The sequence below is a fragment of the Rattus norvegicus genome, chromosome 5, assembly GCF_021556685.1.
Source record: "Rattus norvegicus strain SHRSP/BbbUtx chromosome 5, alternate assembly SHRSP_T2T, whole genome shotgun sequence".
NCBI classification, from domain to species: Eukaryota; Metazoa; Chordata; class Mammalia; order Rodentia; family Muridae; genus Rattus; species Rattus norvegicus.
The window spans coordinates 153,368,304-153,382,065 of record NC_141538.1 but is presented as its reverse complement, the minus strand read 5'-3'; the positions used below and the strand labels follow the sequence as shown (position 1 = coordinate 153,382,065).

At 52.3% G+C, this 13,762-nt stretch overlaps 1 protein-coding gene across 2 annotated transcripts in view; it reads right to left on the bottom strand.

Annotated features, from left to right (window-relative positions):
- Positions 1-9,853, bottom strand: part of Runx3 (RUNX family transcription factor 3) — a 58,571-nt gene extending 48,718 nt beyond the window's left edge. The window contains 1 exon segment of one of the 2 annotated variants that reach the window (NM_001411778.2): positions 9,298-9,853. In NM_001411778.2, coding sequence (NP_001398707.1) covers positions 9,298-9,355 — 58 coding nt within the window. In that variant the 5' untranslated portion in view covers positions 9,356-9,853. 2 annotated transcript variants of the gene reach the window in all.
- Positions 9,854-13,762: the final 3,909 nt, after the last annotated feature.

Genomic DNA, 13,762 nt, shown 5'->3' with positions numbered 1-13,762 from the left:
TGTGTGCGTGCGTGCGTGCGTGCGTGCGTGCGTGTGTGTGTGTGTGTGTGTGTATTAACCCCAGGGGGACAAATACAATTGCCTGCTGTGTTCACTCCTGCGTGCTTATGTGCAGTAGGCCAGCTGTTCTCAACCTGTGGGTGACGCCCCCCCCCTTGGGGTTGCGTATCAGATCATTTACATTATGATTCATCACAGTAGCAGAATATCAGTTAGGAAGTAGTATCAAAATAATTTTACGGTCGGGGGGGGGGTCACGGCAGCAAGAAGAACCATATGAAAGTCACAGCTTAGGAAGGTCGAATACCCCCAAAAGAGGAGAAAGGGACATTGGGGAAAAGCAGAGTACATCTCCAGGGAGCTGCAGGGCCCAGGCCGCACAGCCTGAGCATCTGATCTATGCAAGGCTCTACGGAGGTCAGGGGAGATCCTGCCTTCACTAGCCAACAGGCCAGAGCCATAGCGGAAAAGCAGGCAGCGAGTCGTGAGGAGAGGCACAGAGAGTGGGTGTCTTTCATCCCTGGCTCCTGGGAGGCCAAAGTTTCTCTTCTGCTTTCTTTCTTTGGAAAGACAAAGCAGGTTTTTCTTCCTACATCTATAAGTAACATAGGCTCCATGTTGAGAACTTCCCATAAAGCCTCTGGGCTCCTATGGTTCTGCCCACCTCCAGTAGCGGGAGCTGCAGCTGACATTTTATTTCCTTTAGTTTTTGCGCGGAGATGGCCTTGTGTGGCTTCCTTTTCTCTGCCCAAGGGACTTGGCTTCACGTAGAGAATAGGGCCAGGGAGATGTTGTGGGCCTCACTAACCCATGAGGAACTCTGCTCCACCCCGCACTCTCAGGACCTGTAATTCTTCCTAAGACGTCTTGGATCTGGATGGAGGCTACTTCTCAGCCGGTCCCTAAGGCCTCCAGAGCTGGGCCAACAGGGCTAGCACCTGAAGGAGACCTAGAGGAGATCCTTCAAGGTGCAGTTCTTGGGCAGCTACCAGCACCCTACATGAGGTGGGTTTGGGGCGTTAAAGGAAGCCCTCCTGTCCTCTGCCCCCTCCCTTCACCTTCTTCCCTTTCCTTTGGGGTTTTCGAGCCATCCCCCCAACATCTGCTGCCTCTCACATTAGCCACTCCCTCTTCTTGGCAGATAAAAAGGGGCCAGATGTTGACCGGCAGACGTTCAGGTGGGAGACAAGGTGAGTTCACCAATTACAGTCTCATGCCACTGGAACCCTGGCAGGAGTCAAGGCCCCCGTGGAGCCCCCTCTGGGAGGTGTTTGGGTGGGTGGTACTGACCGTGGCAACCTCGCAAATTGTAACTTATACACATCTCTCCTCTCCGCCCACACGCAAGTCTGAGCCTTGTGCCAAAAATGCCTTTCCCAGACTTAAAAGAAAACCCCAAAGAGGAACCTACCCCTCTGAGCCGCCAGCACCCATAGGCTGGGAGAGCTCTGGCTTGGCGTTCAGAGAAAAACCAGCCAGCCGAGGGGAAGTAAAGAGGGCATGGAAACCCGCGGAACAGCAGTGCCCGCTTATCCCGCCCTCAGTCACCACCCCTCAGCTCCCCCCGCCCCAACCCACACCTCCCACACCCCCACCACAGCAAGGGATACCGAATGTCACCCGGGAGCCCACATCCACTCCCTGAGACTCTCTTTCGATGCTTCAAGAGTGAGAACGATGACAACAGGCACCCCAATTCCTGGGAAAGGAGGCTCTTGAAAGGGGTGGCCTTGAGACTGGGTCTTGAGGAGAAAGTCACGGCTCCTACCTTCTATCAGCTCAGAGCCTTCGCCTCCCCCGTTTATTGGAAGAAGAAGAGTATGGAACCGTAATAGTTTGTGGCGTCGATGAAGGGCTTGGTCGTGTCGGGCTCTGTACTAACGTCATCCTATCCCTAGGCCAGTGAGTGCTGCCCGTTCCCTCCATTTTACAGAGGAGAGAACAAGCACAGAGAAGCCAGACACTTCTCTCCGGGATGCAGAGCAAAGATGTGGGAATGGCTGAGTATATATACAGCTAAGTCGTGTGCCGTGTCCTCCTCCCCAGGCTCTGTGTGCAAGGGGCCCTGCAGCCTTTCCGAGTCGCCTGCCCAGCTCTCTCTAGCACTGGGGAGGTAGGAGCCATACGCTGGAGAACGTGAGCACCCTGGGGGCTTCAGACAGGAGGCCAGCCTGTGTGGCATACACGCTAAGCCTGTGCTGTGCACGGGGCTTTGGGGGTTAAACCACATTCCCAGCCCCAAACCCCTCTATACAATGGGTCAAATGTCCTCTTTGACATTCCTGTTAGTTCCTATCGCTCTCTCTTTCTCTGTCTGCCTGCCTCCCTATCTGCCTGCCTCCCTGTCTCTTCCATTCTGTCTGATTCCACCAGTCTGTCTGTCTTTGTCTGTTTCTCTTTATCTGACTCTGTCTCTGTCGTTCTCCCTCTCTCCCCTTCTCTTTCCTCCTTTCACGGTCTGTCTGTCTGTCTGTCTGTCTGTCTGTCTGTCTGTCTCTCTCTCTCATTTTTTAAGACAGTCTTAAATAGCTCAGGCTGACTTTGAACTTGCCGTCAGAGGGGAAGGATGACCTTCAATGCCCGATCCTCCGTTCTCCGTGTCCCGAGTGCTAAGACTCACAGGCACGCTTGGCTTGATGCAGTGCTGAGAATGGAACCCAGACCCCATGCTCAGGAAGCAAGCATCCTACCAATTGAGTCATATTCCCAGCTCCAACCCCCTCTATACAAGGGGTAAAACTGAGGCTCGAGGAAGCCAACAAATTAACATGCCCCAGGCATTAGTTGCTAAGTAGCTTCAAGCCATGAGTCCTGTACAAAGGGGGCCGGCAACTCCCTCACACTGGTTCCCCTGGAGCCGAACCGAACCTTTCACAAACCCAAGTCTCTCCTTGGAGCTCTTTTCCTCATCTAAGGAATAAGGAGGTATGGTCTCTTCAGCCGCAATGACTTGTTACTGAGGTGTCAGTCTCAGTTCTTGTCCTGACTTCTGAAGGCAGGATGGTTCATCCTGCCCTGTTCCTCCGCTCCAGCATGAGTAGTGCCCAGGGCCCTTCCCCAGGAGCTGCTGCTTCAAGGCCTGTGTTGGAGCCCAGACAGGACATCCAGGTTCTGAAGCCTTTCCTCCCTCTTTCCCTCCCTCCTTCCCTCCTCTGGAAATGACTCAAGAAATCCCGACACTGACTCTGGGAACTGAGGCTCAGAGCTCCAAGGCCCTGGTCTGTTGAAGATCATTTTGGAGAGACTCCTGGCGAGTAGGTGATGGAGGTGAAGGCTGGGCTGGGAACGTAGCTTAGAAATAGCACACTTACCTAGAATGCCTAGGTCTCTAGGTTTAACACACACACACACACACACACACACACACACACACACACACACGACTCACTAAGCACAGGTCTTCAGATGCCACAAAACCAGACATGTACATCAAGCGGTTAGAGCAGAGGGACAAGTGTGACCCATGCAGCTATAGCCCTGTGAGTTTTGACAAAGATGTCAAAAATGCATACTGTAATACTGTGTTAACAGTAGCATCTTCAACAGACAATGCTAGGAAGATTGGCTTCCCCCAGGATGGAGAACAAAGAGAGGTGTTTAGCCCCACCCTTCATAGGAAGAACTCCAAATGGGTCAAAGAAATTTTTTGAGGGTTTATTTACTTTTATCTTATGTGTGAGGGTTTGTCTGCATGCATGTATGTGCACCTCATGCATGCAGTGCCTGTGGATGTCAGAAGAGGACGCTAGTCACTCTGGAACTGGAATTTTAGATGGTCGTGAGCTGCTGTGTGCACACTGGGACTCAAACCTGTGCTGTCTGGAAGAGCAGCCAGTGCTTCTAACCTCTGAGCTATCTCTGTAGCCTTGGGTCAAAGCTCTTAATGTCAGACCTTTGACTCTGACTCTGTTGGAAGAAAAAGCGAGGCAAACACTTCCAGATATAGGTTGCCTCCTTTCTGAGTGGAATTCTGGTTCAGGCAATGAAGGCCAATTGACTAATAGGACCCCGTGAGATGAAAAGACTCCGTACAGCAAAGGGGGTGAAACGTCCAAGCAACAGCTTATAGAACGGCAGAACGTGTTGCTCGTTCTGACAAGTTAGTATCTAGAACATACAAACACAAAGTGAGCAGATGGCTCTCCAAAGATGAAATGCAAACGGACAATAGATTTATGAAAAACCAGCTTCCCCGGCGAAAGACACTCAAAACCACACTGCGTGCATTTTGCCCCAGTCAGAATGGCGGGCATCAAGAAAACCAGCAACAGCAAGTGCTGGGGAGGCAAAGGGGAGCCCGTCTGTATTGCTAAGCTAATCTTGCCTCAGTGCAAGTCCATTAGAAGGTTTTCAAGAAACTGGAAACAGCTGGGTGTGGTGGTGCACACCTTCGCTCCCGGGATTTTGGAGGCAGAGGAGGGTGGATTTCTTTAGTTTGAAGCCAACCTTATCTACATAGGGAGTCCCAGGTCAGCCATGACTGCTGAATGAGACCCCATCTCAAACAACAAACAAACAAACAACCCTACAGACAGAATTTTCACGGATCCAGTTATACTACTCCTGGGCGGTCACTCAAAGGAATCCCAGAGCTACAATAGAAGACAAAGGAAAGTGTATGTGCACACGTGTGCTTGTGTGTGTGTGTGCTTGTGTGTGTGTGTGTGTGTGTGTGTGCACTATATATATATATATATATATATATATTTTCATTCTTTTTTGTCTGCTTTTTTGTGTTTGTTTTTTTAAGGTCTTATTTATTTTATGCATGTGAGTACTATATTTTCATTCTTAAAGAAGAATGTGGGCCCATGGTCTGCAGGAAAATGGAGCAGTCACAATCACATTGAGCAAATTAAATATAAGAAATATGAGTAGTATGTTTTCCCTCATTTGTGGGTCCTAGATTTTATATAGGTACCTAAAATCATGTATGTAGATATGACAAGAAGGTAGAAGCGAAACTACCCAGGGGGCAAGTGGACGGGGAGGGGCAAGCAGAGAGAGGGAGGGAGACGTGGACGAAAATGCTCCAAATATAATATATGCATCCATCGATTTAAAAAAAAACTAATGAATTTAAAAACTTTTACATTTTAAAAAAATTTAAAAAGAGAGCCTGCTAAAGGCAGGTTCCTAGGAGCCGGGGCTAAGTAGCAGAGCTCTGTATGTTGTGCTGAACCCCAAGTCCAGGGTTGTCTCCCCATCTCTCAGAAGGCCAGGTCCGCCAGATGCTAGACTTTCTTCTTAGTCATTACTCTTTCCTTGTCTCAGAGTCTTCTGGAAGGTCATGTTTTCAGGTCCCTCCCCTTCAGGTAACCAAGCAAGACTCAGCTTTGATGTGGTCACCTCAAGGCCCTGCCATCAATGGGCCCAGTATCTGACCTGCTGGGCCGCCAGGGGCCGCCGGTTGGCCGTAGTGGGTGCGGATGAGGCCTGGACACACAGTCCCACTGTGTGGGGCCAGCTCATACACACCCAGACCCTGTGGGCAGTGAGGGGCTACTAGGAACTTCTCTCCAGCCTGGGGTTGGGGTGAGACAGACAGGGTGGTTTGAGGAGCTGGTTTTTAGGGAGGCCTCAAGAGCCGCCATCAAAGAGGCCTGGTAGACACGGCGCCATGGTGGGTGGAGAAAGACTGGCGGTCACTCATCTCCCGCCAGGCTCAGTGGAGGAGGAGGCCACAGGGTCAAATGCTTAGGATGAGCAACCACCAGGGCGGGCTGTCACTGGGGGATTCCTTGGGCTTTGAGATATTGGGGGCTAAATCCCCCAAACCTTCCTGTTGCTGGGTATAGGCTAAAGCTTCGGAAAGGACACAGACCTCTCCTGCTTTCTCCTATTTGGTGCCATCCAAGTCAGGCAATTTAGGCTAGACTTGTCAACACCCGACCCATGTTGTCAGCACCCGGATATGCCCATGCCTGCGCATCCAGTTCCCATTTCTCCCTGATGTCTAAGAGTCAGGGTCTGAGCTGCCCATAGACCCCAGCCTCTGAGCGGGGCCCTCTGCTCATCTGGTCTCGTCCGTAACCCCAGAAGATAGGTGATGCCACCATCTCCTGCAGAAGGGGAAACCGAGGCACGGGGTGGCGAGAGGACCTCCCTGTGTGAGCTAGGAGAGGCCTCATGTAGGCTTCAATGGGAAAGTCCAGCTCCGGAGTCTGAGCTTCTGTGGAACGGCCGAATTGGCAAGCCGAAGCCATCTCTGTGTAGGGAGCCCCCAAACCTACAGCAAACAGAGCTACCCACTTCCTCAGATCCCAACCCCCACCCCAAAGGCACGTCTTGTCGCCTGTGTGTTTGGCAGACATGCTCTGCCTGTGTAGGAGCAATGTCAGGTACCTGCAGCTTGGAGGTGCCTTAGTGCCATGAAAGGCCTAGGGTTGCCGGCCCCTGATAGAGCCTAGGATGGTCTCTTGGATCCTCCATTCTCTCCTTGGCCTCTGTCACAGGGTGGGTTTTTTTCCTCCAAGGAAAAGCATAGGGTATCCTAGGCCCAGTGAAGGACCTGATTCTAGGATTGAGAAAGCCTGAAGGGGGGGCCTGGGTAGCTTCTGGAAGGTTCCACGCAAGCTCTGTCTGACTGTGAGACAGCCCAGTTGTCTGTCCCTTGTTGCTTCCAGAGGCTCCACATGCCAGTTGAGCATTGATACCCAGAGGCAGGGAGGGCATGGAGAGATAGATAGACACCAGAGAAAACAGACATGAAGTTATTCTCTTCTGGTCTGGGGGACTCAGGGTTCCCTGACAATGCGAGGGACCCACCCTGGGTGGGGACAGGGACACACAGGGCTTGGGGTCAGCCTGTCCTCAGAGCACCAACTCTAAGTCACATGTCCTCTTTTATAATGAAAGAATGGTACTCAGAGACATTAAGAGTCTTGCTTGGAGTCACACAGCGCATGGGCATTGGTGACTGGCAGAGGACTGGGTCTTCTGCCAGTACCGTCCAAGTTAGCTTGGGTGAATTTAGACCCAAACCCAACACACCTTGATTCCACAGTCTGAGACGGGAAGCTGGAACATGGCTTTGTCAAGCTCTCTAGGAGAGGGGCTGAGAGCCTTGCCGAGGGAGCGAGGAGGATTGGCAGCGTTTGGAGGAGGCAGGACAGGGGGAGTGGAGAGGCTGTGAGAGAGCAGAGACGGGGCTCCCTACTGCAACACTCCCAAGGTGGAGGATCCCGAGAGCCAGTGTGTGTGAACGCAATGGCGCTGGAGTTCATGACCTGAGCAGAAATCCATGAGGGGTCCATGACCCTGGCTGGAAACAATGACAATTTTCCCTCTGTTAGCAACATTGAAACAAAGTTCAGCCTCTTTTTTCCACCATGATGGTGTCACTGCCGGAAACCACAGGTTGTGTTAGTTCTCGGGAGGGTCATGGCAGATGACCCTTTATATCCATCGTCAGCATTCCCCCCACCTCCAGGTACACTGAATTTTCGATCCCCAGGGAGGGCTGCTGTCACTGGGGTGTCTCCAGAGAGGCCTGAGGTCACAGTTCACAAACTGGCCTTAATATGTTGGAAACTGTTCCCCAAGCTCCGGGGCCCTCCACAATCCTTTTGAATACATTTTGTCTTTAAGAGTGCAGTTTGGGGAGTTCTGGGTTTTCTGAGAGTCCAGGATGGTGTGTGACTACAGGGGATCCTGAGGCTGGAGCTGAGGGGGTTGTGAATTAGGGAGCTGAGCAAGGAGGGAGATACGAGACAAGGGCAGAGATCTCTTTGGGGTCTCCAGGCTTCGGGGTGACCCCAGCTTCCTAGATACCTTCCACCTGCTGTGACCTCTTTCTTCTTGGACAAGAGCTGCTATGGTCCTTTCTTTGTCCTCCTGCCTCCAACCTCTAGGCCTTTGTGTCAGGACCCCTATCTAAGGCAGCCGGCGCCAGCCCTGACTTCTAAGGTTCCTTTGTTTTAAGTCCAACTTCTCCATCTTGCTCACGGAGAGCAAGTGGTTTTGTTTTGTTTTGTTTTGTTTTGTTTTTTAATAAACTCTTACTTTCTTGCAGAGCGATTGCCTTTAACCAATACCGAAGACTACAAGGGGGGTGTACGTAGTAGAACAGCAATGGCTGGCAGTTACCGGACCCGGGGCAACCATTCATCACCAGCCACAGCCAGGTTTGGAGGGAGCATCCCAGCTCTCTCGGCTCAATCATAATCTAACCGTACAACCTGCCCCAGGCTTCCCAGGTCATCAGGAAAGAGACGCACCTGATTTTTAGACAAGTTCTTGCCACACACACCCGAAAGTGTCCCAAACCCTCGAGAATCAAGTGCTGAACACTGCCATGGTCACAGTAGGCCACCTCTGTATCGTCTCTGGCCACTTCCACTCAAAAAAAGGCACTGTCTCCCAATGCTAGAATTCTAGACTATTCTCCAGAGGAGCTAGTCTTCTGAACGACTCAAAGCAATGCCGTCTGCACAGCCCAGACAACAGAACACCACAGCTAGAGGGAACGCGTCGGAAGGAGAGACGTGAGTGATCTGTATTGGGTCATTTGTTGAGGCTGGCACAGCTGTGTGGCTGAAACTTGGAGACTGGGGTCCCCTAATCTTAGGTGACAGCCCCGTGGGCTCTGGCTGAGGGTCAGGAGAGTGGCTGAGGTATGAGAAGCCAGCGTACCTCAAAGGCCAAAGGCAGGGCAGGTCTCTCTGGGGTTCAGAGGCTCCACATCAGACATCTTGTCCCTATCCTTACAGGGGGATACATCCCAGAGTTCTGGGTCCGTCCGTGCCATGAATAGAAACAAAAGCCACCCCCAAACACCTTCCTCTGTGGCCAATACATCAGACTTTCCAGAGACAGGGTCTCCCCCAGTATCTGCCGGCGTTGAGCAGATTCCCATAGAGGCCTGTGAGTCCTTTCTCCACCCTTTGTCTCCACTGTCCTGGAGTGCACAGAGAATGCTGGGGGCACGCAGTCCTGGGCCTCCCCGATACCTCTGATCTCTGTCTGTTTGAGCCCTGGTCTGGGTAGATTCTCCCTGGTGCCCTGTGGGGGAGACTGGAACCGGAGGGCGGCTCTCTTGCCTTTTGCTCTCCCCATCCCAGAACCCTCTGAGGTCTATAGGTAGCCACCGCCACTGTCACACTCGACCAAGAGCCAAAGTCACACCACGATGCTCATACCAGGAGACCACGGAGGCCACCAATCCCTCTCCCTACTTAAGTTCTCAGAGGCTAGCCCCTGAGGCGGCCAGAGCTAGTGGATTAGAGGGTCACAGTCTGAGAACACTACAGCTCCCCACCAGGAAAAGCCAAGCAGAGGCCCACCGTCAACACTCACCTCGTATGAAGGTTGGCGTGTAGTTGGGGAAGGAATCGAAGATGCTGTTGGAGGCCATATCCCACGCTGACAGAGGCAAGGACTCGTCGGCCTCAGGGGGTCGGGTTCGGACCCGCTTGGTTGGCTGCTGTTTTGTTATATATTTTTTTCAAGTTGCTTTCAGAAATAAAAAAAAAAAAAAAAAAAAAAAAAAAAGGGAGGGGAGGTGTTGCCTTTTTTTTTTTTTTTAAAGTTTGGTTTCTTTTTTTTTTTCCTCCCCCTGCTGCTACAAAAAAGAAAAAAAAAAGAGGAAAAAGAAAGAAAGAAAAAAATGGGGGAAAGAACGCGAGAGTTATCTGTGGGCGAGAGAGAAGAAAATCTCCAAGGAAAGAAAGTTTCGGTTTGTACCCAAGAATTTGGCCTCCCAGTCCCACAGGAATGTCTAGCCACAAATTCTCAACAGCGCTATGTGCAGAGTATCATTAAATGGTGGGAAGGGGCTCGGAGCAGCCAGGGCGGAGGAGCCCAGGGCTGCGGCGGCGAGACCAGACTCAGCAGCCCGGATGAATGAATGAATGAACGAGGCTCACCCTCCACAGAGCCCAGGCTGTGGCGGGGGCCCAGGGTGGCCAGGGGGTGGGGACGCCAGGAGCCAACCAGCTCCTCGGAGGGCCCTGGAGGCGGTGAGGGCCTGGCCTTGTGGTTCTGTGGTTGAGGGACCAGGCCTTCCCAGTGTCAACCCAACCTCACATCACAGGGTGCAAGAAGCCAGCTCCCAGCCTAGGTCCATTGGCTAGGCCACTGTCACCTGGCCTGTGACGTCACAGCCCCTTAGAAGATCCTGTGGCTACACCCCCCCTTCTTTGGAGGCTGAAAGGAAAAGAATAAAAAGAAAGAGAAAAGGTAGGGTTTCTGTTTGTGGGTCTGGCCTCTTCGTCGTCGTCTTCGTCGTCGTAGAACCCAGGAAGCAGAGCTGGGAGCCACTGAGTGGGCAGTGGACTGTGGTTTGCAATGGCCCCGGAGACACCGTCATAATGAAAGGCAGCGCTGGTCTGGCTGACTCTTCCTCAGGAGTCAAAGCTTGGTTCCCTCAGAGGGTGGAGGACCCCTCCCCATGGCTGTCACTGCCCTGGGCTGCGGCTGACACCCTGCCATGCCCGTCACCACACTGCCAGGCAGAGGCATCCACATATGTGGCTGGGTGGCACTTCAGGGGGTTTTATGGGAGTTGGGATTTATGTACAAATTGGAAACACATGGAGCACGGCTGCTGTGGCCTGCCCACCAAGATAGGCCTTGCTTGGGAAGCTGGGGCATGGCTGTGCCGGGACTGCTCCTCCTCCCTGCTGCAGCCTGAGGCCTGAGCTCACTGGTCTAGGGCCTTTGGATGCCCTTGGAGTGTTACAGGCCGAGACTCTGAGCTTCCTGACTCAGGGCCTTTGCATTGGCCAAGCTCTCTGTCGGGTGTGCCAAAGCCCAGAAAGGCTCAAAAGACAGGGAACATAACCTACCCTACTTGTGTTATCTCAGAAACCTGTCAGGTGAGGGGCAAAGACCTCTTGTCTCAAGAGGTCCTCCCTCCAAGTTCACAGGCCACACCACGGAGGCCAAGGCCATGAAGACAGTCCAAGATGTCAGCCACAACCGTCTAGAGTGAGATTAGAACTTCCACCTTCAGCTCTCCTACTCAGGCCTCAGCCGGGACACCACAGTGGCCTTCACTGTCCTTTAAGTTTTCTTCAGACTTCAGATAGGCGTTCTACAGCCTGGCACCAAACCAGTTCTCACCCAGAGAGTCCGAGCCAGGGGTCAGTCTCCAGTATCAGTCTTAACTCAGGTCTAGCACTTAGGAGAGAAGGGGCTATTAAGGCCCTGGACTTTTCTGCCTCTCAGTTAACCTGGATCTTCTTCTGTCAGAAAGAAGTGTCCCATCTGGAGCTTAGGTTTGGTCTTCCATTACTGCTGAGGTCAGAGGGAATTTGCATTCCGGCTGGCAGTGGTAGCTGAAGGGCTCTGGAGAAACCTTTGGGTCCTGAAACTACTAGGCACTGGGGCCTTCCACTTCCCTTCCCTGGGCCTCAGTTTGTATTCCTGTAAAATGGGGATGACACCTTGGTCGGAAGAGCCTTGCTGGTTGAGGGTTTGGCACACACTGGTTTCCTCCGTGGAGTCTCCGTGACGCAACAGGGCTCTGTTATGAGTAAGCCGGGCAGGGAACCAGCACAGTAGTGTGGGGAGAAGGCTACTCTACTCTGACCAGCGCAGTGAATGAGTCAGCTGGCCTGGCCTGGCTCTGGGTGTCAGGGTCAGTGGTGGAGGCGACACTTGCTTTGGAGGAGTCTGGAGCATGCGATGTGAGCAGAGCAGAAAACAACACGGCAGGAAGACCCCCCTTTTCTAGAAATGGAAACTGAGCCCCCCCAACCCTAGGCAGGCAGACTCATCCAAGCACCCCCGAGTGAGTCAATGGGACCCAGCTCCCCGCTCCCAGCAAGAGGCTGTTTCCACTCTGCCAACACCGCCCCCTCCACTTTCTAACTTCTCACCCCACCCCGCTGGTTTTTCCACATCTGTGTGTGCCCCCCAAGCTCTTGTCACTCCATCACCTTGAGGGGCTCCCCCTTTCTGGAAACCGAGCCTAGGCCCAGGAACTGGTGGGAGCCCAAGAGGCTTATGTAGGGGCTCAGGGGCTCATCCTAACCTGAGGTCCTTGTTGTTCTCACGCAAGGCAGCAGTTACTGGTGAATCTCTGGCAAGGTCCTCATCCGCCATTCCCCTTGAGAGACATAATTTCCACATGTGGGCTTCCTTGAGCACTGGAGGCAGTGCAGAGGCTAGAACCAGCCATGCCTGAAGCCAGCGTTTGGTTTTAGGTTGCTGTGAGCTCTTGCAGGCTTCACTCTTCTGAGCTTGGTTTCCCCATACTATGGAGCCAATTGTAGTTCTTCCCCCATGCAGTAAGAGGAGACAGTGAGAAAACAGCCAGGACTAGAATTGGCTCATTGTTGTAGATCAGTTCCCAGCTCTTTCCTTCTCCCTCCCTCCCTCCCTCCCTCCCTCCCTCCCTCCCTCCCTCCCTCCCTCCCTCCCTTTCTCCCTCCCTCCCTTCCTCCATCCCTCCCTCTCTTCTTCCCTTCCTCCCTTCCTTTCTTCCTTTCTCCCTTCTTCCCTCCCTTCCTCCCTCTCTCCCTCCCTCCCTCCCTTCCTCCCTCCCTCCCTCCCTCCCTCCCTCCCTCCCTCCCTCCCTTCCTTCTTCCCACTGTGTGTATTTGTATGCATACGATTGTGTTTGTGTTCATATGCACGTGTGCTCATGTGCCTGGAGAGAGCACGGGTTAACTCGAGATGCTGTCCCTCAGAGCCTGGAGCACATCCAGTGATCTAGACTGGCTGCCCCCCACTCCTATCCCCGGGGAGGTCCTACTGTGTGCACCTCCCCAGCGGTAGGATTACAATGTGTGCCACCACACTAAGCATTGTATTTTTTGAAACATGGGTTCTAGGAACTGAAGTCAGGCCTCGTACTCTTGAGGAAAACACCACTGAGTAAGCTGGCGCTCACGGCCATACTTGGGGCGTACGTGATACAGGTCAGTTTTTCTCTTACAATGTGCTAAAAAAAAATTAGATCAGTTCAACAATAAAAATAAAAAGAATCGCAACAATTATATCTGCGAATAAAAGGCAATGATAACGTAGCGTCTTAGAGCCTTTGACTCCATCTGTTTATTGATTCATTTTTGTTTTGGTTTAAATCGCTCGTTTTGTTTTTGAGATAAAAATTTTACCTGGTGGCTCAGGCTGGCCTCACATTTATAGTTTTCTTGCTTCAGCCTCCTGAGTTGCTGGGCTGCCGAGCCTGTGGCACTGGGCTCAACTTCAATATTATTTTTAGCAGCTTGCCTTTATGCTTTGAAATATTCAACTTCATTTTCCTAAAATCAGAGTCTAGTGTTAGGCATCAGACCACCGGGACTGATAGCATCCCAGGAGAGCCTGGTCCAGGGAAAGGGGAGGATGGAAGGTGGACAGAGAGAGAACTGGGAGAGCCATCAACAGGAGAGCCAAGCAGAAGCAAGAGGAAACAGACATGAGACGGGCAGGGTGGCACTGCGCAATACGTGCATTCGAGGCAGTGATGAGAGACTACTGTCTTGGAAGCAGTCCTGTGGTGGACTTAGGGCTGGCTAGCGAGATACAGGGACACACACACACACATACACACACACACACACATACATACACACACATACACGCACACATACACATACATACACACACATACATGCACACATACACACACATGCACACACACACATGCACACATACACATACATACACACATGCACACACACTCATGCACACATACACATACACACACATGCGCACACACACACGCACACACATACACGCATGCACACACACATACACGCACACATGCACACACACATGCACACATATACACACACATGCACACATACATACA